The sequence below is a fragment of the Balaenoptera ricei genome, chromosome 3 (genome assembly GCF_028023285.1).
Source record: "Balaenoptera ricei isolate mBalRic1 chromosome 3, mBalRic1.hap2, whole genome shotgun sequence".
In the NCBI taxonomy this organism is placed as follows: domain Eukaryota; kingdom Metazoa; phylum Chordata; class Mammalia; order Artiodactyla; family Balaenopteridae; genus Balaenoptera; species Balaenoptera ricei.
Window position 1 is genome coordinate 147,956,919 of NC_082641.1, and position 27,961 is coordinate 147,984,879.

A 27,961-nucleotide genomic window follows, 5' to 3' on the forward strand; every position below is an offset into this window, starting at 1 on the left:
AGGAAAAACTCAGTAATAATCAGACAGCCTTTCAGAAAGAACTAGCCTAGCTTGTCAATGTTCCTTTCAAAATTCAATGTCCAGGTGTAGGCCCAATGGCCCAGGTATGGTCTGGCCTCCATGGGTCGCATCTCCAGTGGGGACGTCTGTAATCTCTCTCCCCCAGACACCTGAGCTGTGTGCCCGTGAGGCCCAGGCTGGAGGCATAGGGGTGTGGAGTGGGAGAGGAGGGCGGGCAGGCCCGAGCTCCTGAATCAGGGCTGGGGTTTGGGACCTGGTCAGCGGAAGGTCTGTGGTTGACAAAGAGAAAAGATAAAAACTGGCAGATGTTAGGGGAAAGGAACGAGGCGGGGCAGAGAAAGAAAGCAACGTGCTATGGGAATCTGAAATGAGATGAATGTTGGCAGGAATTCTGTCTTGACACCCTTGTTGGGAGGCCCAGAGTCCTACCCTGGCATGGATGGAGGGGACGGCTCTTGTGACGAGGAACACAGGGTTAACTGGGTGGAGAAAGAGACCAGGCTGGGGAGGAAAGTGGGAAGACCGTGGGTGCAGAGAGGGAAAGAAGCGGGGCGGCGGATCAAGGGAGGGAGAAAAAGAGAAGGGGGAACGGTACAGAAAAGGCAGAGAGGAGGGACAGGCGTAGGGGGAAATGGGGGACGAAGGGCAGGGGGTGGGGATGGGCGGGACAGGTGTGAGGTCTAAGTGAAGTCCCGGGAAGGAAGGGCTCTCCAAGGCTACAGCAAAGGACCACAAGGAGTGAAGGCAAGTCACGGTAAAACACAAAGGGAATTCACTGTTGGTTTTTGCTAAAAGAAGACTGATGGCTGAGTGAAGGTGGAGGAAGGTACAGAAGGTGTGGATGTCAGGGCCAAAAAAACACTTGTGGCTGACTCGCTCCTGCCTGCAGGAAGGGTGTGGAGGCATGGGTTGTGTCCACTGGGGCTGGGAAAGAACGTTTTAAAGGGAATCAGAGAAAAGCTGGCAAAGCAACTGAAGAAAGAAGAAACGAAGGCTCCCCTGTTGTAAGTTATATGTTTCTTCTCATCTCAATCAGGGTGAAACAAAGTCATTAAAATGATCTGGCCCCTCATTACCCCTCTGACCTCATCTCCTGGCACTCTTCCTTGTGTTTACTCCACTCCAGCCACACTGGCCTCCTGGTATACCAGGCACAGTCCTACCTCAGGGCCTTTGTGCATGCTGTCCCCTCTATTTGCAATACTCTCCTCCAGATATCCACTTGCTTTTTCTCTCACTCACTTCTTTATTTTTCTGCATAGAACCTACCATCTTCTAACATAATATCTAATTTACTTTGTTCAGTTTATTGTTTATTGTACTCTTCCCTCAACTAGAATGCAAGCACCATAAAGGCAGAAACTTGGTCTATTTTGTTCACTGCTGCTCCCTAAGCACAGAACAATGATTGGACCACAGTGGGCTCACAATAGATGTCTGTTGAATGAATGCATGAATGAATGAAAGGGTCAGTGGGTCATCTATTGGAATGCATTGGGAACAGAAGGGCATGCATAAGAGGAGAAAGAGGAGGGGGAGGAGGGGGAGGAGGGGAAAAGGGAGGAGGAGGAAGGAGAGGAGGGGGAGGGGGAGTAGGGAGAGGAGATGATGCAGCAGAGAGGTGAGGGAAATGTATACAATATCTTTTATTTGGAGGGATTTTATCTAATGGTGTTTGTAGTTGGGGGGGGGTTCCATCTAATCATGTGTTTAATAAAGCCATCTAAAGATGAAGGTAGAAGTGAAAACAGTTATTGTCATGTAAAGAGTGATCTTCAGGTCAATGTTCACTGACCCTCTACTCAATCCAGAATGAGACACTGGCCATTTTCTAACATATGAGAGAAGAGTGGACAAGATTAAGCTACATGGACAAACAAATTTTACTGGAGTTTTGGACACCTGTGCACACACATAGACACACACAATCTTGTCTCATTACCCAAAGGTCTAATCTAGACGACAATAATCTGATTTGAAATGATTAAGAGCTCAGTCTCTTGCTCAGTAATAGTAGCTGTGAAATCAGTTCATTATTCGTATACTTTCCTCCTCCACCACCATTTTATAGAAGGCTTGCCCTTGTGTCAAGGGCTATATTAAGTGCTTTACATGTGGTATTTCAGTTAGCTTTCACAATGACCCATTGAGTAATACTATAATTATCACATTACTATAAATGAGAATACTAGAGACGAGGGAGAGCAATTATTTTGCCCATAATCACAAACAGCTAGTACATGGTAAAGGCAGGATATAATCCCGGGGTGACTCTAGGGCAGGGACTGGCCAACCTTTACTGCAAAGGGCCAGACAGAAGATATATTAGGCTTGGTGGGCTGTAAGTTCCTTTGTCACAACTACTCAATAATGCCCTACAAGAACAGCCATAGGCAATACATAAATGAATGGGTGTGGCTGTGTTCCAATAAAACTTTATTTACAAAAATAGGTGGTGGACATACTTGGCCCATGGGCTGTCATTTGCTGACTGTGCTCTAGAATCTATGTTCTTAACCCCTGAGCTATCATACCTGGGAAAGCCTGGAAAGACAGCAAAGAGATTGCTGAGTGCTTTCAACAGTCAGCTCTAACAGCCCAGCATGCCGCCAGCCTGTAGGGGACTGGCTGAGACCAAGAGGCGAACTCGCCAGGGACAGAGGGCGGCGGACAGGCACTTACATTTCAACGATGCCCTCTGGCAAGTTGGCGGGGATCTCCATCAAGCCCTTCCCTCGACAGTCCACGATGTTATTACTGCAAGTGCAGGCTGAAGGGCAGGAGATGGAGTTGGCATTGCAGGATGGAGGCTCCGAGTGCAGGCCTGTGGGACCAGAACACAATGGTCAATTCATGTCAGTGTCAGCAGCCGCCTGGGCTTCTGTGTCTCTTAACCGGCTTCCCAAGGAGGCAGCGTTACCTGATCAGCTACCTGAAAAATCATCACCAGCTAACATCGGCCCTCAGATGGAGACACAGCTGCCGCTGGCTAAACATTCAGCCAAGAGGAGAGAGTCTACCCTTGACCTGACCATTTCTAGATTGTTCCACTTGCTCTGTCATCCCCTCCTCCTTAGTCTTTCAGAGACAGAGTTGCTCTCAGAATCAATCAGACATGAAAATATGCCACTGGAACGCAAAAAGCACACACTGGGACTACTTTTTCAGGGAGTCCAACGTCTGAATGACATTCCAGGGTTTTGGGCTTTTATCTGGGGCTTGGATACCGCATGTAGATGCACCTTCGTTTCTTTCTCAAGTGGCTGGAAGTCACTATCAAAACCAAGTGGGAAGAGAAAAGGTGACAGAATTTCCTCATTTGGGGCACCGATGTTGTCCAAGTGTCAACAGAGCCATCAACAGCAACATCCAAGGCCTTTTCAAACAGCTTTTATGTCCCAAGAACATGCAAATAAAACTTATCTCATTAGAAAAAGTGAGTAAGTTACTACATATTTTGGAGTCTTAGTTTTGTTTGAGGTGAGAACCCGTGTGAATTTAACACAAAGTGGTAAAAAACCCAAGAAAATGGCAAGGAAGGAGCTTATTTAGAAAGCCGAATGAAGATAAACATATTAGCAAACTAACTCAAGATTCAAAGAGTCATAAGAATCTTAATCACTTTCTCTGGTGGTCACACCAAATTGCTAACAGAAGTAAATTCAAACACTTTAAAGACACTGTATAAGTTTTCACGCTATGACTGTTTCTTCAAAGTGAGGTAAGAATTGCAAACCTGTGGTTAGTTTCTCAAATGTGGACACTGTGGTCCAAAAGGTAAACTCAACCCAATGGCCTTCTCAGGACCTTATCCCATACCTGGGGATCCAGCCAGCAGGGATGATTTCAATGTCTTTCCAGATCCACCTCCCTGAGCAAAGGGCCATGGGCTGAGACCAAACTCAGACTAACCCTGCAAACACCCTCACTGCTCAGACATGGACCGTCTGGCTGGGGGCTCTTGGAGAGAGATTAAACGTGAAACATGGAAAATATCTGTAGGCAAAGATGATTTTGGTTTGGCCCCTGTTCACTGGAGAGGCTGAGGCTGGGAAGCCAGAGCGAGTCTAGCTACAGTGGTAGAATCAGAGGACTGACCGGGCCTGGGGCAAGTCCTCGTTTGGACAGTGAGTGAGCCTTAAAGCAGAGGCTCCCCTCTCCACGTTCAACAGTCCCTATACTTGGGGGTGGTCCTTCTGCAAGACTCAAATCGATGCCTATGGCTTAATTTGGAACATTTACTTTGCCAGAAAGTGCAACCCAGTGGCCAAAGATTCTTACTTCCCTTGGCCTCACTTTCACACACATACACAGACACACACACATACACAGACACACAATTTAAAAACATCCTCTTAGGTGGAACATTCGAGCAAATATTCTTGTCTAGGGTACAAGGCTTCAAACTCTCCAGTGTCACACTAGTGGATCTAACAGAGACCATGGAAAATGCCAGAGAGATGACAACTTACATTAAAATCCCCAAGTGGAACATTCTCTTAGAGAGAGAGGTGGTGCTGGCTTTGTTCCAAACTGGGAAAGTCTTTACATTTCTGAGAAAATGACAACCCCAGAGAGCCAGCCTGTAAGAACCTCAGATCAGGAATGAGACTGTTGTGGCCAAGAGTGTGGGCTCTGGAGTCCCACTGGCTCAATTTGAACCCTGGTTCTATCCTATCATCCTTATGTCCCCGTGCCTCAGTTTTCCCCACCTGTAAAATGGGGGAAACAACAATACTTACTTCATAGCATGGCTTTATTGCTAAGGCAAAGGAAATTAATGCATGTAAAATATCAATATTTAGAAGAGGGCATGGCACAGAGTTAGCGCTTAGTCGTGTTATTTGTTATTGTTTTTGTTGTTATTATTATTATCACTATTTTTTGGCTGCACCATGCGGAACACAGAACTTCCCAGACCAGGGATCGAACCCTCGCCCCCTGTGGTGGAAGCATGGAGCCTTAACCACTGGACCACCAGGGAAGTCCTGTTGTTGTTATTATTAATAATGGGTCTGGCTCTGCCACGAATTATCTACAAGACCTCAGGCAAGTCACAGTATCCCCCCGCCCTGAGCTTTTCTGCTGCCATCTTGGTGAAGTTTGGACTGCATGACTTCTGAAGTCCTTTCTGGGTGTAGAGATCGACTACTGTTCTTCAGAAAAATGGAAGCAGAAGGAGCAGAAGATACCTAAAAGCTTTCCCTCCTCTGCTGCATCTCTTTGCAGGTGGCAAAGAGGATCTACAGTGGGCAGGGCTCGCGTCCCCTCACCTGCATCCTCCCAAAGAGGCTGGGAGCGCCAGGACTGCAGGTGTCAGGGCTTTTGAAGTGTAGATGGTGTTCCCCAAAGAAAACTGCCATGCCTGGCCCTGCATATCAAGGGGCTCGGGTGCCTGACCAGCCAGGGAGACACACCACACCCCTCACCTTACTGGATAGGAAGCATCAGGGGCTCCAAGGAGCTCTAAGCCTGAGCACTTGCATTTCTTTCCATCCACTGAGGTACAGGGTATCCGATGGCCGCCCCTCTTTTGATTTGTCAAAATATTACTTAGTGGGGTGTGTCAGAAAAGGGCGGAAGAAAGGCGTTATGTTTTAGGGCTCACATGGGCAACAGAAAGTTCTGAAATGGAGTTTCTTCAAAGGTACCACTTCTGACTTCTGTGCTGAAATGAATTCTGTTTAAACCAGACCCAGGCTGCAGCTTTGAGTCCCTCTGGGAACGAGCTGTGTCTTTCACAGGGTGGCTCTGATTTGGAAGAAAGGGTGTGCTACATTGCAAAGGATGTTGTCAAGGCCAAAAAGGATTTGAAAAGCTTCCTTAACCAGGTCACTAACAACACCTTTAATTACGCAGAGAGAAACAACGGTAATTATAGTCTCTGTCAGCATCCTGGGCTGGCAGCTCCCCAGCTAGGTATTCACACATGGCAAGGATGCTACTCTCTTGTTGAAACAAAACACTTTAGGTTTAAGCCGGGGTTGAAAGATGAGTTTGCTTTCCCTGGAAACATTCTCCCTTAATCAATGCTGGAGGGACCAAGCCTATTTCCCTCTGGGCCTCTAAGTCCTGTGTGGTGGAAGTCCTTCCCCTTTGCTTTCTGTCTCTGGACAGAGTGAGACTAGCATGTAAGTTCTACAAGGTCAGTGACATTTTCTGTCTTATTCGCTATTGTATCCTCAGTGCCTAAAAGAGGGCCTGGCACAAAACACTCAATAAACACACCTTGGGTGAGTGAGAGGATGAATACATGAATGAAATTGTCCCAGAAGCCTTAGAGACATGGGGACTGAATGCCACCAAGCTACGGATGTGAACGATTCTTCTGGAAGGACCGTGAGGGGAGGCTCCCTGAGTTCTGAGTGCCCTGGGCGCTGGTCCATAACATCAGCCTCAGAGTGGGGAAACGGAGTGGCAATGGGTAGACAGGACTCTCACGCCTGAAGCTCAGGTCTTTCTATCACAGCAAAGGCCATCTGTCCAGTCCCCTGAGGCCCCCTCTGAGACTAGCTCACCTGCGCAGGTCAGGTGTCCTAGGTCCTCTGTCGACCTCTGTCAGTAAATCCATCCCCCCCAGCCTTTTCTGTGCACACACGTTGATGCTAAAGAGAGTGATGCAGGAGATAGGAGATTTCCAAGGGGGACAAAGCGAGGAAACACCTACCTTTCTACCCAGCAATCTCTATGACTACAAGCTAGGAAGCAGAGAGGAATGGGAGCAGAGTTTTTATATTGGGGTAGAAGGAGTCTCTGCGTCTCCTTGATGGAAAGGGTCTCTCTAGGTGTGTGCCAGCCTGCATGCACGTGTGTGTCCCTGTTGTATGATGCGTTCTCAGGGGGCCTATGAATCCTCATGGTCCTCGAGGGAGCCTGCCGACTGGTACCACTGCCTCTTCTCCCTGGCACAGCAAGGGCCTTAAATCAGAGCGTACTGATGAACTAGCAGGCAGACCCCCTGTCATCTACTTTCTAAGACGTTCTCTTATAAACCTAGGAGTGCATGTGGACTTGTTCTTCCTTTCTTCATTTTAAAATAAGTGCCCAGGTTCTCTGCTCTTGGAACTCTTCCATCCCAGTGCTAAAATGCTACTGCCCTGGGGTGGAAGGATGTCCTGATCAGAGTAGGGAGATGGGGATGTGGGCCGAGTACCTGTCTCTCTTCTGAGGGCCCATCTCACCTTTCCTTAATCACTGCAGCTCTGGAATTTCAATCTGGAGCCAAAGCCACCTCTGTGCCAAACAAGGAGGAAGCTGAGATGCCCGGCCTCCCTTCAGATGTCTCCTAAGACTCCCTGGACTGTGGCCTGATGTCTGGAGGGAGGGCAGAGCAGAGCTCGGGGGGAACGGAGGTGCTGGCCCTTCCTGCTCTTACTGGTCATCAAGGGAGCTGCTTCCCAGCCCAGGGGGCTGTCAACGAGCGAGAGGCCAGGAACGCGTTCCCAGCTAGACCTCTCACAGGGCAAGTACTTGTGGTCACCGGCATGGACATTGTACAAATTACCCTCCCTCTGCTGACTGCGCAATTCTCCCTCTGGTTCTGAGAAAGAAGAAAGATGGAGCAGTGACCAGGGAAATGACTCCTGCCCAGCTCTGACCCCATCTTTGTTCTTCTGCTCATTGGCAAATGGGAATGATCATCACCCTGAAAGCCAAAGGCCCTAACTTGTCTGCCCAGATGAGTGGGGCAGAGGTCACCGAACTCCAGACCCAGAGAGGGCCATGGAGATGGTGGGGAAACAGAAGCCCTGAGAGAGGAGCGTACCTGCCCGTGGACACAGTCGTGGCCAATCTAATAATGACCATCATTCTCATAATAGTAGCTAACGTTTATAGGATGTTTCCTATGCACTGCATTGAGTGCTTTGTATATATCACCTCACTTGACCCTCATAAAACCCCTGTCGTAGATCCATTATTATTATTCCCATAATAGAAGGGCTCTTCTACCATCTCCTCTGCCAAAAAGACACCCACCTTGCCTCTCTATTGCCATGAAGTGGAAAACCGTCAAAGCCTTGGAATCTCAGGAGGCAGGAAAGGAGGCTCAGGGGTGAGACATGTATTGTGTCAGCTACCCTGGAGATGGCTGGACACTCTTGCGTTAGAGCCGTTGTTTCTTGCTTTCTGTCTTTAAAGAGAACTTCGCCCAGTAGAGTGCGGAGAGTTGGAAAATCTACTGGCCTCGTGAGTGCGTGGAAATAAATTAATTCCAGTATTCAAATTAAGCATCCCTGTTGGCCTCTGGTCTTTCAAAAGCCAACAACAGACTGCAATGACAATGGGACTTGAGCAATTATGATGAGAATATAAATGAACATGATTTAAATACCAGAGGCATGATAATTTGGAGAATGGCTAAATAAACCTAATAATCTCATTCCTGCAATGTCCAATTATGGTGTTTTAATTAAAACCTCCTAAGGAAATGGGTGGCTAGTCATGGCTCACCTTAATTATCTTTATACCTAGTAACTAGTCTCAAATTAAAAAAAAAAAAAAAAAAGTAGAAGGGGAAAGTTTCTTGTTTCCAAGGAGATACACCTGTTTCATTTTTAATAATAACTGAGGAAGAGTTTGTTGAGAGGCGAGGCTATTAGGATCCAGCACTATTCTAGGTATTGGGGCACCGGAAAAAAATGTAAGACACGGCACCTTATTACTAGAAGACAAGATTAATCTTCATGAAAATATATCTCACATTCAAAGGCAAAGGACGGATAAATGTGAAACGGGTGGACAAACCAATGGGTTCAAAGATATTCAGAGGAAAGAGATAACTGACTCAAGAGGTCAAATATTTAGCTACTACCCTCGAATTACAAATTGTAACTGGTAGAAACTTTCTCAGATTAAGGGATAAGAAAATTGACACGTGGAAGACAAATCCTAAAGTTTAAACTCCAAAATAAGCCCTTTAGCTAAGGATGGAAAAAAAAATTCAACTTGCAACTCACGTGAGCCTAATCATGGCCAAAGCAGAACCTTTTCTCCAATCTGCTGTATGAACTCATAACGTCCACTGAGGGACTCTTCTAGTCCTAGGGTCCTAACTTCCTCTTAAAACAAGGAAAATTAACAGAGAAATCCCTTCAGCAAGAGCTAAAGGAAACTAAGCAGTCCTGCTGTATATCATAGAAAACTGTTAATAATAAATAAAATAAGAGTCTCCCACCCTTGTGAAAAATGCCCAGCTCTCTCCCCAGGCGAGGAAAATAAATGCCTTTGATTGAAGGGGACTGTTGACAGAGGGGATGAATTTTGCCAGAGTGCGCTACTAGCAAATTTCTGGGTTAGCTGCAGTGATAAGGAACCAGTAGCCTGGACTTCTGGGGAGAAAAGGCTGGGCTCCAGACAGCCGGATTTAATTCAAAGGGAGATATCAGGAACTTGGGCAGGCAGGGCTGTCACAGGCTGAGAGAGATAAAGCTCTTTCCTGTCTCTGGAGTCGTGCGTTGGGTGAATTTTTCGATACCGTGTAGGGGCGCAGGGAGGTTTTTCTAAGGCTGCCTCAACAGGGGCCACTGGTGATGAATACGCATAGGGATGGTTTAAGTGCTGCCCCATGCCCTTTTTTCTCCTGAGCAGACGACTTCTATTTTTTAAGAGATTTTCATGCTCCTCCTTTCTTGACTGAAGTCCTCCTCCTGCGGGTTATGGGAAGAATAGCTTGGATGAGGAGGGACCCTGGTGGTTCTGCAGCTTTCAACAATGGCCAGCAGGTCTGTCCCAGACCGCCTCATTCGGATGCCTTGCTGGGCTCTGCCGTGGGGCAGGGCCTGCACCCTCAGAGGTGGGCTGCATCTCATGGTAGGCGGGTTGGTGGGTACCTGAAAATAGCCCGTTTCTTTGACCTCCTGTGCGTGCACAGGCTGAGTCCTGCTCCACGCTGCTTCCTCTGGCATCCTTTTATCACAGTCTCACCAACTACCCTGAACAAATCATGAAAGACGTAGTACTTTTGGGAGGGGGTGCTCCTCCTGAACCCCGCTAATGAGGGCGGTTGTTCATTCGTTACAGATGTTCAGTTCACCAGTTCCCCCCGCCATTGTATCTGACTTACTTTTCAGAAAGTTACCCTGCACAGCATCCTATTTTGAAGCCTTGAGAGCCTGGGAAAAGCATCTAAAAAATCCCCCATGCATAGGGGCCCTAATATGTCACTCCCTTAAATTCATACTATACTAGTGAGAGGGTGGAGATTCACAGCATATTCATGTCTGCAGTCTGTGGATTAAATTCTCGTGTCCTTAAAAGACACCTGGCCTCGTATGAAGAAGTTACAGCCCATCACAAGCAATGGGCTTGATTGCTATAAACAGGGGATATGATAAAGGTCACAGTCACCTATGTAACTATTAACCCACCTGTGAGATCCAGCTTTTTCAGAAGAGGGAGACCTGGGGCAGTAACGTTTCCAGGACCCAGGAGGATCAGCCTTCCGGCCCTGGCTTTTGGGTCCTGACTGCTGCTGGGTAAGCAATGTCTCGGCACTCCCTTGATGGGAAGGTGCTTTCATGACGAAGCACCTTCGTGTTGGTGCGCAGCTTTAAACTTGGTACCCACCCGTAATAATGTGTTTTAACCTTCTCCCTAATTAGTTTTTCTCAATAGCTTTTGGATGACTCCTGCACTCTGTAATTATTTCTTTCACTGGCACTTATGCCGATATTGTACCCTTTGCCTAATAATTACTGTAATTACAGTCACTATATTTGAGTTGGGTGTCTGTGTGATAAACGGTTTTATTATGTGTTTGATGGAAAGTGATTTCTAAGTGGGCGTCTATAGGAAATTGTTGAGGTACTGCTCTGAAACATGTTAAAATATTTTTGGGTATTAAATGACTTGATAAAGTTGTAACATGACAGGAGAAAGCAGCAGATCAGGGAGATAAAGTTGAATTCAAGGAAAATTCCTATATATGGCAAACGCAGCCTAAGAGCAGAAGAGGGCCAGTCTGCACTCCTGGTCACGTGGGGGTCCCATAGCGCATAGTGGGCTCAATAAACCTTCCATACTGAAAGTGGGCAGCAATTAAAAAAAGGTGAAAAGTGCAGTCCCCACCCACGCTAAGCTCCTCATTGACCTTTTCCCTTCCTACACACCAGAGCCCCAAGATCAGCCTTTAGAAGCCACTGAGTCCCAATTCCAGGACTGAGTTCCTGGATCTCAGGAATGCATCTTTGGGGAACTCCTCAACTGAATACTCTTTTTTTTTTTTTTTTTTTGAGGAAATCAAGAGATTAGCTTACTTCCTTGCCACCAGAAAAGGGAAGAATGGATGGGATTGGGCAATGTCAATGAAAAGTAAAAACAAACAAGCAAACAACATTTAGGACCCAAGGCAAAGGTGACATCCTCTGGGAAGCTTTTCTCAGGCCACTCAGCCACCTCCCGTCCTGGAGAGATGAGCTGCCTTCAGTCATGTCCAAGCACAGCTCTGTTTTCTGTACTACATGGGCACCTGTGCTTCTCTTACAGTTCGATTACCCACAGATCAAACTCTCGTGTTTGCTCAGCATTTTGTGGGCCCACTAAACTATAATAATTAAGCTCCATTCATTAGCTCTTACCAAGTGCTGTGTATTATGCTAAGTGCTTTATATGCATTACTTCATTTAATCTTCCCACCCATCTCTGGAGTTATGGACTGCAATTTTTTCTATTTTGCAGACATGCAGTAACTTACCAAAGTCACACACCATTAACAGACAGAGCTAAGATTTCCAGCCAAGCAGGCTGACCCCATAGCCTCTATTAGCCTGACTCTCAATTTCTAGGAGCAAATGGGCGATAGGAACGGGTTTGGCCAATGCTCAAGTACCTAATGGACTCTGAGGCTTAAAAGGAAGTGATTCATGAGTTCCTTGAGCATTTTCCTTTATCAGATGGCAAGAGCTTCTTTTCTGGAACCCCTGGAGGCACCTTAGAGTTCTTTTAAGTGACTGGCGAATGCTGGGGCAACCTGTGAGGCTCCACACCGAGCTCTGGGCTGGGGTGTGCGTTCAAGGCCAAGGTGATGTTAAGGAGAGCTCACAGGTGGGCGAGTCACAGGACAGGAGGGGAGGGGAGTGGTGGGGTCACCTCACCTGGGCACACGTACTCCTTCTTCTGCACGTCCGCCACGTTGAAGCCCCTCAGGTGCACAGGAGCCATGCAGAGAGTGAACTGGCCAATGGTCCGCCGCTGTCGCAGCCAATCCGAGAGCCAGGCCAGGTGGCAGTCGCAGTACAGGTGGTTGGAGTGGAGGCGCCTGGGAGAGGGAGGGACAGAGGGAAGATGCTGTCACAGCAGGAAGTGGGGAGGGTGCCATTGTCTGAATAGAGAGGGCTGAACCTCCGTGCCCTTTGCCCAGTGTGACAATCCTCGGGAGCCCAGGGGACCATTGCTCTCTGCACTGCGGAATCCCCACAGGAGCCTCAACCCTCTTATTGCCAAGCCACAAATGACAGTCATCTTCTCGTGCCGGCCACATCCAATGGAGGCCTCCAGGGTTCTGAGCAATTCCCATTTTTTAATAGTAATTCCACCCTTTTCTCTCCCACTCAGGAAAGGCTCAACACATAGAAGAGGGAGGGTGACATTATTACAGCAATGATCCTGATTCAGGTCAAACTTCCAAAAGGGTGACTCAGGTGTAGCTTTCCGTACTTTAGCTAGCCCTGGTTACAGATGCTTTACAACAGCTTCTTAATCTCCACGCTCCAGTCTGTGGTGAACTGTGGCCGAGATCTGCTGTTGTCTTTTCTCTCCTTCCTTCGTTTTCTCTCTAAGTGTCGCTTTAATGGACCCCCTGTGTGTCATGCTGGCGAGCCTAAAACCAATACCGCTGTGTGCTCTAGCCAGGGTAAGCAGGGCACAGAGAGAAGGGTACTTTCTGAAGGATGCACCTTCTCTTCATCCTCCTATTTAAATAAGGTGTTTACAGACTCTTGTAATCCACAGCACTTTCTCCAGAGTGCTCTGCCTAGCCTTCCCAAGTTCAAGTCCACCTGGTGTATGTGCTATTCTGACTGGTTTGGTGCCTCTGAAAAGGATTTTTATCCATCTTCAGGACTCTTGGGCTTTCTCCCTCTAGTAGCTGTGGTTCCAGATCAGCTTCTCACCCTGGAGTGAATAAGATTCCTGAGAGGGATTTCAGGTTCCACATCTGAGGGGAGCCTCATCTGGTTAAGTTGAATTTTCTTTCCACTGTCTGGAGGGCAACCTAAGGATACCCAGGGGCTCCTAAAGGTTCTTCCCCAAGGTTTCTGCATCAGGGGTTTCCAACTTCCACAGTCCCTACAAACTTAGATCATTAGCAGTGGCGGTAGGTGAGTTTTAGTCACGGCAGCTTATCATATACTTGGCTTTCTGATGCAAATTTCAACTGCCCCATTCTGCACGTGCACCAGCCAGCAATATCTTGGGACTTGCAAGTACTCTGTGTCATGCCACTTAATACTGAGTGGCAGACCGAAGCAGTGGCTCAGGCTACATCCGTGTCTGAAATGGAGAGAGCTGAAGAGCTCTTGACCACACTCCACTTAGTGTAAGGTCAACATTGCTAAACATTGGCCAAGTGTAGCCCATCTGCGCTGCCTGCCAGCAGAGTCTCTCTGGCCCTGCACGGGTGCAAACTTCGGGCAGGCCAGGGCCACCAGGGACCTTGGCAGACTCAGGGTGGGGGGTCCCAGGTCCCATAATATCAGACTGACTAAACAAACCCATATCCCACCTAGAATGCCATTTTTTTCTGCTGAAATATATTTGAAAAGATTTTTTACGATTTTGTTTAAACATGATTAACTTTGATGTTATAATTTTCTTTTTGTATTTCAGAGCCAATTCTTAAAAGTCAAAGACAACTGCATAGACCCCCAGGACCAAGACAGTGTGCCTGTAATGGGCCCCAAGGAATTCTCGCCTCTGAGCGTCAAAGCTCAGGCCCCGATGCTGTGGAAACAAGCCTGTCTCCCTCTTAGTCTGGCACTCCAGGAAGAGGTACGACAGGTGGGAAGGGGGAGGGGAGGCAAAATCCTAACCTGGAGGGAAGGACCTCTGTTCTAAGAAGGAAGGCAAGACCTCTGTGTATTCAACAAAGATGACCACTTTGTGCCAAGGACGGAGGGGGGCCTGGTGTTGGACTTGGAGCTGGTTACTGGTTACTCTTTCCCAAAGAGTACAAAGGGGAGGAGGGAATTCCTTTTCTGCATTGGGACTTTTTGGGAAACTGCAGCATGAGGGAAAATGATCTGTCTCCTGACCCATCAGTGAGCTGTTGAGAGACAGAGAGAGAGAGAGAGAGAGAGAGAGAGAAAGGAGAGAGAGAGAGAGAGAGGGAGAGAGAGAGGGAGAGAGAGAGGGAGAGAGAGAGGGAGAGGGAGGGAGAGAGAGATGATTGCGCAGCCAGGAATACACCACCAGGTATAAAGGCTGTCTAGGAAAAAAGTGACAGTGGGTCAGTTCTTAGTGACAAGGCAGAGCAGAGGTAGGCAGCAGTGGCACACACAGGCTGAGGTGCCAGAGTTTTTTTTGTGTGTGTGCCGTTTAATGAGTTTGGCTTTTATTAGGAAAGGCAGTTGCCCTCTTTGGCACTGAGGTATGGAAGCTAAGGAAACAAGGCGGATCAATGCAAACAAATTCCCATCAGTTCCAGTCAGAGGTAAGAGATCAATGGAACAACAAAAATGAGGTTTAGGTAAGTCAGATCCTAACTGAGCTGATTAATTTCTGGGATAATCAAAATGTCAGCGGTTTCCCTTTTGGAAGATTATATTAGGTTGGTTGTTCCTTAATCCCCACTGGCCAGCCCCAAGCCACCTCCTTTTTTAACCTTGCTACAGATGGCCCTTATCCCTTTGTCCATTTCTGTAGGAATTTCTCCTCTCGTAAGTAGGACCATGGAAAAGAGGTGACCCAAACTGCTTTTGAAGCCATGTGAATGCTCTTGTCAAAAGCCCAGGACAGTGGACAGGCTCAGATCTCCCCCTCTTGGAATTTTACCCAGCAGACGGGCTGGAGAGTCGAGCTGGGCAGAGTCTTTCAAGCTGCCTTTTACATCATGTTTCGTAGATCAAATTGAGCAATGTTATCCAAAATACGAATGTTAAAAGAAAAAGAATCTTGATTATCTCGAAACTTGAGCCCAGACGCTGCCAGGAGTATTTCTAGTTTTCTTGAGTGAGAAGAGACATAATCTTAATTACTTTCAATAACTTTTCTGATGGCAATGACACAAGGAGGGTGGCCTCCAGTGGCCTTTCAGCCATGTGGAAGCTCCGGTCTCCCCTTCCTCAGCTCACCTGATGCTCTTCTGCTTTTGTTCCTACTGAACGGGACAAGCTCAGGTTCTGATGTCATAGTGCCAGAATCTGACATAGGCTCTGTGCTTTTCGACTTTGACCTTGGGCAGCAATCTAATCCTGGGCCTCAGTGTTATCATCTATAAAATGGGGATATTAATGGTGCCTCCTTGCCTGGGCCATTGTGAGGATTGAAATGATTCATGAAAAATGCTAAGCACAAGGCCTGGGACACCGTAAACTACCGAAGAAATGTTTGCTCTTATTATTCTTACTGTGAGGAGACTAGCTCCAGACTTCAGGCTCTTCCCAACCCAAGGCCCTGCCTGTACAAGGCTATCATTTCTTAGCCACCAGAGCATCAAGGTGGCTAGGTGGTTCCTGTCAGTTGTTCTGTGGTCTTTTGTGGACAGAAACACCATATTTCATGTTGGCGAAACCACTTTTACAGAAGATAAGGTGAATGAATACAAATGCCAATTTGTAAAAGGTGCCTTTTAGCCACAGATGCTAAATTAAATTTCCAGCAAATCCTTTTAGAGAGGGTCAGCGTTCATTTTCTATAAAATGTGGCTTCCTGAATTCAATATAAAAGCTTTCCTTTAGAAATCCCATTTACGACTTCCTTCCTCTCTCCTCTTCCCCCTTTCTCCACCACCAGCGCTCCCCCCTCACCACCACACTTTAATTACAGTGAAGGGGGATTAGTCAGCTCAAGTCTCTGGGGAGTTCTCTACAGAGCCATCTCTGAAATTAAACTAAAGAGAAAATGGCAGCAGGCAGGGAGCAAAGAGAACAGACGAGATTGATGGATTGATCTGAACTCATCAGATGAGTGTTCAGGACCACAGGGAAGTATGACAGCAGAAACAAGGAGAAAAAACTCTCCTGCCCTCTTCCCCCACCCTTACAACACCCCGACAAAGATCCAGACCTCACCATCTTCCCTGCCTCCCGTGGACCCCTCCCTGCTCTCTTATTGATGCTTTTCAACTGAAAATAACAGGAGGGGAGGTAGAAATCACAAAGCTGCAGCCCACAGGAGCTGGACTGCTGGTTGCACAGGCGAGAGCCGTATTTCTCCTATTCAACCCACGCGCCTGGGGAGATGCGGGCCCAGCACCCCGAGGAACCAGTGATTTCTCCTGCACCATTCCCTTTAATCAATCTATCTATCTATCTATCTATCTATCTATCTATCTATCTATCTATCTATTATCTATCTATCTAGGCCGCACCATGCAGCACATAGGATGTGGGATCTTAGTTCCCCGACCTGGGATCGAACCCGTGCCCTCTGCATTGGGAGTGTGGAGTTTTAACCACTGGACTGCCTGGGAAGTCCCACCACCCTCTTTTAAAAGGGAAGGAAGAAGATAGATGTTCTTGGCTGAATTCTGCTACCCCAGGAGGGATCAGAGGGAGAAATGGGCACCATGATGGAAGCTGAGCTTGGATCCTCCTTCTATATAATAACTAGTATTTGTTGTGTGGACACCATGACCAGGCACTTTACATGTTAGTACATGTCATTCCCACCATAACTTTGAGGCAAGCGCTTATGAATTCACTATCTATGAAGAACAGAGAGATGAAGCAACTTGCCCAGAGTAAGTGGCGGAGCTCGTATTTAACCTCAGGTCTGTCTGACTCCCAACTCCGTGTCCTTCTGAGGGCTCTCTGTATCATCTCCTCATCAATTGCTTCATTGATCTTTGCTTCATTCTTACCTGAGATAAGGTCACTTTCTCACTAATGCAGGGGTCTCAAACCTTATGAGTACTGAGATCTCCTGGAGGGTTTGTTAAAAACACATGGCTGGGCCCACCCCAGAGATTCTGATTCCATGGGTCTGAGGTGGGACCTGCAATTTTGCTTTTCAACAAGTTCCAGGTGATGCTGATACTACTGGTCTAGGGACCCCCCACTTTGGGAACCACTGTTCTAAGGATTTTCACATCTGCTTGGATGCAATGTTGCTCAGGGGCCATAGATAAGCTGGTTGCTTGGTATTTTTAATCCAGATTTCTGGATAATTAGTACGATGATGATAATAATAATATAACTATAAATACGATTTATTGTCTACTATGTGCCAGGCACTTTACTCTTGGGGGCTGACTCTCCCCTACTGCTGTGATATAAACTCCATTGACGCTCCACCAACACAAGAAAAACATCAAGTATGAACCTCTTTGGAAAGGCCAGCAGAGTACATTTGTAGAGGAACTGAAAAAGGATTTCTGGCTGAGAGAGGACAACTTCCCAGGTAACAAAGGCACTAGACCTGCTCTCGGTATGGGGCGCCGTGGGGAGATTTGCTTCCTGAGTACACATTCTGGAAGGCTTGAGCCCACCCAACACATTAAAGATAAAGAACGGAGTTACTGCATTCTGATACCAGAGTATCATCCAGGGAGCAGGAAAGTGTGGTGTGTGGCGGGTGGGAGGATGGGGTGAAGGAGCAGCTAAGACTCCCCGTCCTCCACCGTTCCCAGAGCGGGAAACAACTGTAGCCTTTGGCAGTAGGCTAGAACTGCCGGTGGTACAGGACATGAACTAAACAAATGATGAATCATCACATCCCTGTTCTAAAAGTTCGGTGACGATGTAACACCAATAAACTTTTCCATCCAGGTGGAAAACACAAAGAAGATTTCCCCAGTCCAGGAAGATTCCCGGGGTGAAGAGAATTGAGTTGGCCTGAAGCAGGATGGTGGTTCAGAACCATGGATGGCTCCGTGACCCTTCCCCACATCTGCCCTCGCTCACCAACACCCCTTAGTCAGTAGCAGAGGGAGGGGGCGTTTGGATGTAGGAACGGAGGGTGAGGTTTTACAAGCAGCTGAGAATGTTGCTCTGAAGCTGCATAAGGTGGGGAGCAGGTGGGGGAGGAAGCAGGGGACCTTTACTCACAAGGTTCGAATCTTCGGCATGTGGTTGAAGCTGGTGACCAGGATGTGGCTAATGTTGTTGTTATTGAGAGTGCTGCGGAGAGAGAGGAGAAACAGGTCAACAGGGCAGCAGCGTGGCGGGTACCAGGATGCTTATGGAAGGTGGGGAAGGGATGGATGTGACTGCAAGAGGGACCATCAATCAACAGCCATGGGTCAGTTGGTACAGCAGCCGGAGACAAGTGGACGGGTCTCCAGATGATAAGAGAATCCCTGATTCCTTTTACAGGTGGATCCCTCCTTTCCTCTGCTGCCCTCTCAGTACTTACTTACCTACCTGGAGCAATAAGGTTGCTTCCTGAAATCCTACCGTGTCCTGAGTGCTTCATTACAACGTCGCTGATTCCCACAACTACAAGGCCAGTTACATATTCTTGTCCTCATTTTAGAGAGAAGGAAACAGATACAAAACATCTTGCTTAGTTGCACACAACCCTACAGGGGAGGCTTTATCCTTGTGTTATAGATGAGGAAGCTGAGCTTCAGAGAAGTAAAACTACTTTTCCAAGGACTCACAGCTATTAAGCTGTGGACATGGGATGTGAACCCAGCACTAGCTTGCTCCAAACTCCTTGCTCTGCCCATTATACATACTGCCTCATACAGGGTGCTATTGTGGATAGGTTATTTTATGAGTATTTTCCAGCCATCTTCTGGTTCTTTAAGCACATCTTGTCTGAAGTGAGTCTGTGAGCTCTGTGAGGACAGGGATGAAGTCTCTACTTGCTTGTGCCTCCCCACGACCATGGATGGAGACTCCTCCAGTGCAGCATTGACACTGACTGGTATCTTTGTACAGGGAAAAGGGAAGAGAGGGATGTGAGCCCCATAAATGGACCAGAATGAAATCAGGCTGTAGGTAAGTACGGCCCTGGGCTTACCCTTCTAGAAGGACCTATTATGGGAGCCCAGGGAAAGCATGGCAGCCAAGGAAAAACCATGTGCAGAGGTGGAAATGTTATGTAGCAGAAGGGCCTGTCTGGGTCGGTTATTTCAGTAACTGTGCAGACAGAGGCAACCGTTCGCCTCAAGACTGGACCTAGTTCTCAGCTCTCTGGCCCACACCTGCCTCACTTTGCATCCCAAAGAGCAGGAGATGGATACAGCCCATGGGACGCTCCTTTGTGATGGCCACTTGCTTCTGTGCTCTTCCCTCTCCTGTGCTCCTCCAAGGCCACATCAGATAATACCCTCTTCTCATCCACCCCCTCCTCTTACCCTACCACGGGGTCCCACCGGCCCAGGAAGGAGCCTTTCTTTGTAAGCCTTCACTGGTTAAACAGACTTCTTTTGCCCCTGGCTCTCGGTAAACACATTATCTTCCTCTTAAAACGCCCTCTAACATTTTCTATCTTATGCACTCCTACAGTCCCAAGGCCTGGTCCATACACGGTTCAGATTGAGTCTTCTATACCCTAGTTGTGAGGTCTCGGGCCAATGATCAACATCTCTTAACCACAGCTTCTGCATCGGCAGAAGGAGGCAGGCAATGGTACCTACCTCACAGGCTGGTAAAAGGCTCAGCAGACAGTATGTGCTCAGTAATTGAGGCGACCATTTAACTGACGTTGGTGGAGAGAATCTAGTCCTGTCCTGGTCATTCTTGTTCCCCTCACACAACCCCAACCCCCAAGGGAATATAAACAGAGCTCTGCCTGGCACACAGTGGCCCCCACACACACCCCACCCCACCCAAGGGGCCCCGCACACATGCTTTCTCCCCTGGGGACACTAGTTCACAGCAGGATTCCAGGGACCACATACCCTTCACCCCAGGCTATTCCTCAAGGCCTTTGGCCAAAAAGGCCAGGAGGAAATCTATTTACACAGAGGCACAGAACCTAATACTTTTTCCCCCCTCCCCGTCATATTTCTTCTGCACCTACCCTGTGTCTGGCATTATTTTAGGCATATAGTATGATAAAGAGGAATGAACCAAATTTACACTGCCTGCTTCTGCCCACTCTGGAACTTTACTAATGCACCAATTCAGACACTTGACATTTTATGAAGTTGAACCTACATAGCTATTTTGTTTCATGTGCCTTATCTTTTCTATAAGTGTGTATGTGTGTGCATGTGTGTGTGCGTGTGTGTGTGTGTGTGTGTGTGAATCCATCCTATCTCCATCCACCCAGGAAGTGTTCAGAGCATGTCATCAGACAGGGCGGAAGAATCGGTCCTTCCCACCGGTCCGGGCTCTCCTGCCTTGGTAGGGAGTTTCTGAGGAGCGACTGCTATGCTCCCCATCCCACCCCCTCTCCAGCGGATTAGGAATGCCTCCAGGGCAGAAACAATGCCTTCATTTCCGCTTCCATCCATCCCAGAGTTCTAGGCTCCACACCTGGGGGATACCTAGCTAGGGTCGTTGACTCACTACCAGACAAAAATCTGAGTGTCCCTCTTATCTCTCAAAAGCAAGGAGCAAGAAGCCTTTGCAGGAAAGAGGCTTCCTTCCAAACATACCCAGCAACTCAACATCAGGCTGAGTTCACAGCCAGCCCTAATTTCGCTGAATATACAGCGCAGTTATATGCCGGGCTTGGATTGTAACTGCATCCGGCAGCCGTCCGGCAGCGATGACTTATTAATGTATGACTACACTGATATTTAAATGTGAGCCGTAATGAGGGCTATAAAACATTTACGATAATAGCAATTATTCCAGAACCAAAGTGACTAAACACAGTATTCAGACCTTCATGATTTGCTGTGTGGGGCTGCCCGGCCCAGGGACGTCAGAGGGTTGCTAACCTCTTGGATGCCGATCTCCATGGCAGCTACAGTTTCTTTTTCCCTAATAAACACAGATTTATTTGATTTCCAATCTTGGTGGCTTTTGCCCATGCAGGGAGCATTCTTTTCTATCTGGTTCTTGTGTCCCAGCCTAAGCAGCTGGCATTTGATGGAGATGTCATTGTCATAACCCTGATGCAGAAGAGCAGAGTGGGTGAGCGTGGTCTCAAAGGCAATGACCTGGTTTAGATTCTGCCTCTGCCACTTACAGCCTGTGCATCCATGAGTAAGTTTTCATAATCTTATTAAGTTTCCTCCTCTGTAACATGGGGCAAATAGCAGCACTGATCTCACAGAGCTTTCCTGGTGATTAAATGAGATGGTACTAATAATTGCCAACATTAACTGCGAGCTTATTTTATGCCAGGCAGGCACTGGGCTGAGGGTCCTACTTGTCATTTCATTTCTATAACCACCTGATGAGGCAGGCACCTTTCTATCACCTCCATGTCATGGATGAAGCAAGTGGTGGTACCAGGACTTAAATCCACACAAGCCTGACTCCAGAAATGACACCTGCCTTAGTTGTCTAAGGCTGCTGTAACAGATTACCACACATTCTGTGGTTTAAAGCAACATAAACTTATTCTCATACAGTCTGGGGGTCAGAAGTCTAAAATGGGTTCACGGGACTGTGTTTCTTCTGGAGGCCTCAAGAGGAGAATTCATCTCCTTGTCTTTTGCGGCTTGTAGAGGCCACCATATTCCTTGGCTCATGGCCCCTTCCCTGTATCACTCCAACCTCTTGCTTCTGTTGTCACATCTCCTACTGTTCACTCTGATGTCCTGCCTCCCTCTTAAGAGGACCTGTGTGATGACACTTAGAGCCTGACTGGATAATCCAGGATAACCTCCCCATCTCAGGCTTCTTAGTCATATATGCCAAGTTCCTTTTGCCACATAAGGTACGATTCATAAGTTCCTGGGATGGGGACATGAACATCTTTGGGGGGACATTATCCAGCTGACCATCACGCCCTTGAAACAGGGCATGGAAAGCACACTTGTTAGCACACTGCCTGGCTCATAGGCAGTGATCGGTAATTATTAGCTATTATTATTGTAGCTTGTGTTTGTTTGGTCCTTTATGGTTTACAGTATACTTTCACATTCATCTTATTTGGTACCTGAAGCACTGAGGTTGAAATTATTATCCCCATCTTACAGATGAGCAATTTGAGGCTATAAGACATGAGAGACCTACCCAGGGTAGCAACGTGCTCCTAGAGGATTCAGGACTCACTACTCTTTCTTTTCACAGTTTCTCCCAACTTTATCACTGCCTCCTGTTTTCAGGGCAAGTTTGTTACTCCAGCAAAGATATTCTCTGTCATTTCTACTCAGGGACCCAAAGCCAGAAATAACTGAGCAAGCCTCCCATTGCCTCTTGTTCTAGAAACTTTCTTGAAAATTAATCAACAGAAAAAATAAATGGTTTGGTCTGACAATGACCCACCTCCACCCCCATTAGATGACTGCCCAAGCCTAACCTATGGTGACCTCATCAACCTCACCTTATTTATTACTTCCATTTCCTGGAAGAGTTTTGCTAGTTCTAGAATCTAGCTTTAATCTCACTGCCCTGTTCCTATTGAGAAGATATGCTTTACCCCAAGTCGCCCTAGTTGGAAGCTTTTCTCCAAGTAAGTGCTCTTAATTCAGCATTTTCCGTCAGGTTTCAAACTCAAGTTCAGGGTCACATTAATTCTATGGAACTTCAAGACTGTCCTGGCGTCCCCTTTTTGTACTTTTTGTACCATGACAAGCTACTGAATGGGCATTTCAGTATGAACTAGAAATAATGCAATTTCCCCCCATCGGATTTATTTATTTAGTTAGTTAGTTATTTTTTTAAATTGGGGTATAGTTGTTTTACCATGTTGTGTTAGTTTCCACTGTACAGCAAAGTGAAGTGGAGTTCCCTGTGCTGTACAGCAGGTTCTTATTAGTTATCTATTTTATACATATTAGTGAATATTTGTCAATCCCAATCTCCCAATTCATCCCACCCCCAACCCCCCTCTTTCCCCCCTTGGTGTCCATATATTCGTTCTCTACATCTGTGTCTCTATTTCTGCCTTGCAAACCGGTTCATCTGTACCATTTTTCTAGATTCCACATATATGCGTTAATATACGATATTTGTTTTTCCCTTTCTAACTTACTTCACTCTGTATGACAGTCTCTAGGTCCATCCCTGTCTCTGCAAATGACCCAATTTCACTCCTTTCTATGGCTGAGTAGTATTCCATTGTGTATATGTATCACATCTTCTTTATCCCTTTGTCTGTCGATGGACATTTAGGTTGCTTCCATGTCCTGGCTATTGTAAATAGTGCTGCAGTGAACATTGTGGTATATGACTCTTTTTTTTTTTTTTCTTTTTTTTTTTATGACTCTTTTTGAATTACGGTTTTCTCTGGGTATATGCCCAATAGTGGGATTGCTGGGTCATATGGTAGTTCTATTTTTAGTTTTTTAAGGAACCTCCATACTGTTCTCCATAGTGGCTGTATCAATTTACATTCCCACCAACAGTGCAAGAGGGTTCCCTTTTCTCCACACCCTCTCCAGCATTTGTTGTTTGTAGATTTTCTGATGATGCCCATTCTAACTGGTGTGAGGTGGTACCTCACTGTAGTTTTGATTTGCATTTCTCTAATAATTAGTGATGTTGAGCAGCTTTTCATGTGCGTCTTGGCTATCTGTATGTCTTCTTTGGAGAAATGTCTATTTAGGTCTTCTGCCCATGTTTTGATTGGGTTGTTTGTTTTTCTGATATTGAGCTGCATGAGCTGTTTATATATTTTGGAGATTAATCTTTTGTCCGTTGATTCGTTTGCAAATATTTTCTCCCATTCTGAGGCTTGTCTTTCCCCCTTGTTTATAGTTTCCTTTGCTGTGCAAAAGCTTTTAAGTTTCATTAGGTCCCATCTGTTTATTTTTGTTTTTATTTTCATTACTCTAGGAGGTCGGTCAAAAAAGATCTTGCTGTGATTTATGTCAAAGAGTGTTCTTCCTATGTTTTTCTCTAAGAGTTGTATAGTGTCCAGTCTTACATTTAGGTCTTTAATCCATTTTGAGTTTATTTTTGTGTATGGTGGTAGGAAGTGTTCTAATTTCATTCTTTTACATGTAGCTGTCCTGTTTTCCCAGCACCACTTATTGAAGAGACTGTCTTTTTCCATTGTATATCCTTGCCTCCTTTGTCATAGATTAGTTGACCATAGGTGCGTGGGTTTATCTCTGGGCTTTCTATCCTGTTCCATTGATCTGTATTTCTGTTTTTATGCCAGTACCATATTGTCTTGATTACTGAAGCTTTGTAGTGTAGTCTGAAGTCAGGGAGTCTGATTTCTCCAGCTCCTTTTTTCTTTCTCAAGATTGCTCTGGCTATTCGGGGTCTTTTGTGTCTCCATACAAATTTTAAGATTTTTCGTTCTAGTTCTGTAAAAAATGTCATTGGTAATTTGATAGTGATTGCACTGAATCTGTAGATTGCTTTGGGTAGTACAGTCATTTTCACAATATTGATTCTTCCAATCCAAGAACATGGTATATCTCTCCGTCTGTTTGTATCGTCTTTGATTTCTTTCATCAGTGTCTTATAGTTTTCTGCATACAGGTCTTTTGCCTCCTTAGGTAGGTTTATTCCTAGGTATTTTATTCTTTTTGTTGCAACAGTGAATGGGATTGTTTCCTTAATTGTTGTTAGTGTATAGGAATGCAAGAGATTTCTGTGCATTAGTTTTATATCCTGCAGCTTTACCAAATTCATTGATTAGCTCTAGTAGTTTTCTGGTGGCATCCTTAGGATTCTCTATGTATAGTATCATGTCATCTGCAAACAGTGACAGTTTTACTTCTTCTTTTCCAATTTGGATTCCTTTTATTTCTTTTTCTTCTCTGATTGCTGTGGCTAGGAATTCCAAAACTATGTTGAACAATAGTGGCGAGAGTGGACATCCTTGTCTTATTCCTGATCTTAGAGGAAATGTTTTCAGTTTTTCACCATCGAGAATGATGTTTGTTGTGGGTTTGTCGTATATGGCCTTTATTATGTTGAGGTAGGTTCCCTCAATGCCCACCTCCTGGAGAGTTTTTTTATCATAAATCGGTGTTGAATTTTGTCAAAAGCTTTTTCTGCATCTGTTGAGATGATCATATGGTTTTTACTCTTAATTTATTAATGTGGTATATCACATTGATTGATTTGCATATATTGAAGAATCCTTGCATCCCTGGGACAAATCCCACTTGATCATGGTGTATGATCCTTTTAATGTGTTGTTGGATTCTGTTTGCTTGTATTTTGTTGAGGATTTTTGCATCTATATTCATCAGTGATATTGGTCTGTAATTTTCTTTTTTTGTAGTATCTTTATCTGCTTTTGGTATCAGGGTGATGGTGGCCTTGTAGAATGAGTTTGGGAGTGTTCCTTCCTCTGTAATTTTTTGCAAGAGTTTGAGAAGGATACCCCATGGCATTTAAAAGACAGTCCATCTACCTCCCATTTCTCTCTTATAAAGCCCCTACTTACCCCATTATACATACTATATTTCTATTGAGACTAACCTGTATTCTAGTCTCTTTTCTGTTTTGTCATAATTAGAGCATTAATGTCTAATGAAAAGGGACTGTTTTCCATATTAAAATCATCTGTTTGGACAATGCTACTTCTACCAGTGGATTCCATTCTCTCTTGCTTGTGAGCACTAGAAAGGGCACATTAAACTTTTTTTCCAGGGCACTAGGGGATTAGTGCACTTACTATTGCTCCTATAGTGCACGTAATTGAACACTGGTACCCGGACAAAGTTTGTGTTTCCCTGTGTTCTTCAGCTAAATACTGGGGCACCCAGGCAAGACAAGGGCTCCTAGTCACAATGTATGTATGAAGCAGTGGTACACATACCAGTCTGTTCCAGGGGTTGGCAAACTACTGCCTACAGGCTAAAGCCCATCCAACGCAGCCTGTTTTTGTAAATACAGTTTTACCCATTTGTTTATGTACTGTCTATGGCTGCTTTCACATTACAGCAGCTGAGTAGTTGCAACAGAGACCATATGGCCTGAAAGCCTAAAATATTTACTAAGTGGCTTTTTATAAACCATGTTTGCTGCCCACTGGCTGCTCTAGAACTGGGCAGTTCCGGTCCTGTCTTTGCCAATGATTAGCTGTGATATGCTGGGCGAGTCACATAACTGCTTGGTAAGGAGAGGGGATTAGGTCAACGACTTTCAAAACTTAAAGACTGTAAAATATTGTCAGGAAAGCAAGCCTCAGTGGCAAGTGGTAGGGCTGGGATTCAGAAATGGGCAATCTCACCCTAGAATCCACACTTCTTGTTCCCATCCCACGCTCCCACCTGGGAAGCTGGGCCCCACTGCTCCTGGAACCTGTAATGCTGTGATGGAATGAGAGCCTAGCAGAAGGCCCTGTTCAAGAGACAGGGCAGGAGAACCCACCTTGGGGTGGGCAGGGAATGAACTTGGACAGTGGTTCTCCAAGTGTGGTCCCCAGATCTGCAACATCACCTGTGGACTTGTTAGAGGTGCATATTTTCAGTATATGCATCAGGCCAACCTACTGAATCAGCAACTCTGGTGTAGGCCCAGCTTTGTGTGTTTCAATGAATGAGAGGATCCTTATGCAAGCTCAAGCTGGAGAACCACTGAACTAGGGAAAAGGCTAAGGACAGAGCCTTGACCAGAATGTGGAGGGCAGCACATGGCTGCCCCTGAGACCGAAGGCCTCTTGTGTGGAGAGCACAAGGGAGTTGGGTCTCTTCCTGTTTAGGGAGAGGCCCAAGTTCTTAAGTCGTACGCAGTCCTCAATGGAGGTGGCTGTGATCACTCTTAGAGAGGTCCGACTTGATTTCTGCCCCTGGCTCCCCACTGATCTCTGCTGAGTGCTAAAGTGTGGCTCTCCCTTGCATCACTCAAGATAACCATCTTTGATCTGGAGGAGCTAAGTCCAGCTGCAGCCACACCACACTGGCAACCTTAATAAGGCTGACATTTCCCTCCGTCTCCTCCGATTAGGCCATTGTTTTGTCAAGCTGTGCTTTCCTGGCTCTGGGTGTAATCTGCATGTTGTATGTCCATAACACTATGTAATTGGCTCTAATGCAGCAATATTATCTGTGAGCATGTATCACATAATTGCAAAACCAGGCATCCACAGTAAGTGCCACTGCAGTCTCCCAGAGTGCCAAGCTTCCTGGGGGTGCTCTTGGAACCCCTCTTCTTCCCCTCCGCACAGGTGGGGATCCAGACTCCTTGGGTCACATAGACCGCCTTGGTAGCTCGGCCCATTCATCTCCTGTCTCAAGGCAGGTTGACCTCTCCTTAAGTCTAGATAAATAAGGTGGTTCCCTCTTTAAGGGTCCCCAGGAAGGAGACTCTTGGTGGGTCATCAGCAGCCATGGCCATGGCAACAGGATGTCTTTTTAAAGTGAGTCTAGAGATTCCATGACTTGTACTTACAAATGTGGGAGCCCAGTGGCCAGCACTCTAAACTAAGGAGATATAACTACCTCCCACAGGGCTTACATTGAATTCACAGGGCCAGGCACAACCAAAGTAGGCAGAATCATTTCCTAAAGAGCTGATGAGTGCAAACACTGTGGCTGGACCCTGTGGGAAATACGTAAATGGCTGCCATGGGGGCATGAAAGTACAGAGGGGTTCTGGTAGCATGTAGACCTCAAAGGGAGGGTCTGGCAGGGCTCACTTCTGCCTCTCCCTCTTGCTGTGTCAAAGCAGGACTGGCTTGTCCTGGTCTTGCTTGGTGGGTGTTGACTGACAGCCATCATGGTGCCAGGAATCAACCATGGTACCTACTGCTGATGACCAGGCCCTTCCACATGCTCCTGGATCCTGGGAATGTGAAAGCTGTT

General features: G+C 46.4%; 1 protein-coding gene across 2 annotated transcripts in view; it reads right to left on the reverse strand.

The window, feature by feature from the left end:
* SLIT3 (slit guidance ligand 3) overlaps positions 1-27,961 on the reverse strand; it is a 618,579-nt gene that overhangs the window by 135,849 nt on the left and 454,769 nt on the right. For both annotated transcript variants that reach the window (XM_059917657.1, XM_059917656.1), the window contains 3 exons: positions 18,225-18,296; positions 12,114-12,277; positions 2,704-2,845 (listed from right to left, as the gene is read on the reverse strand). In XM_059917657.1, coding sequence (XP_059773640.1) covers positions 2,704-2,845; positions 12,114-12,277; positions 18,225-18,296 — 378 coding nt within the window. The remainder of the gene's footprint in view (positions 1-2,703; positions 2,846-12,113; positions 12,278-18,224; positions 18,297-27,961) is intronic.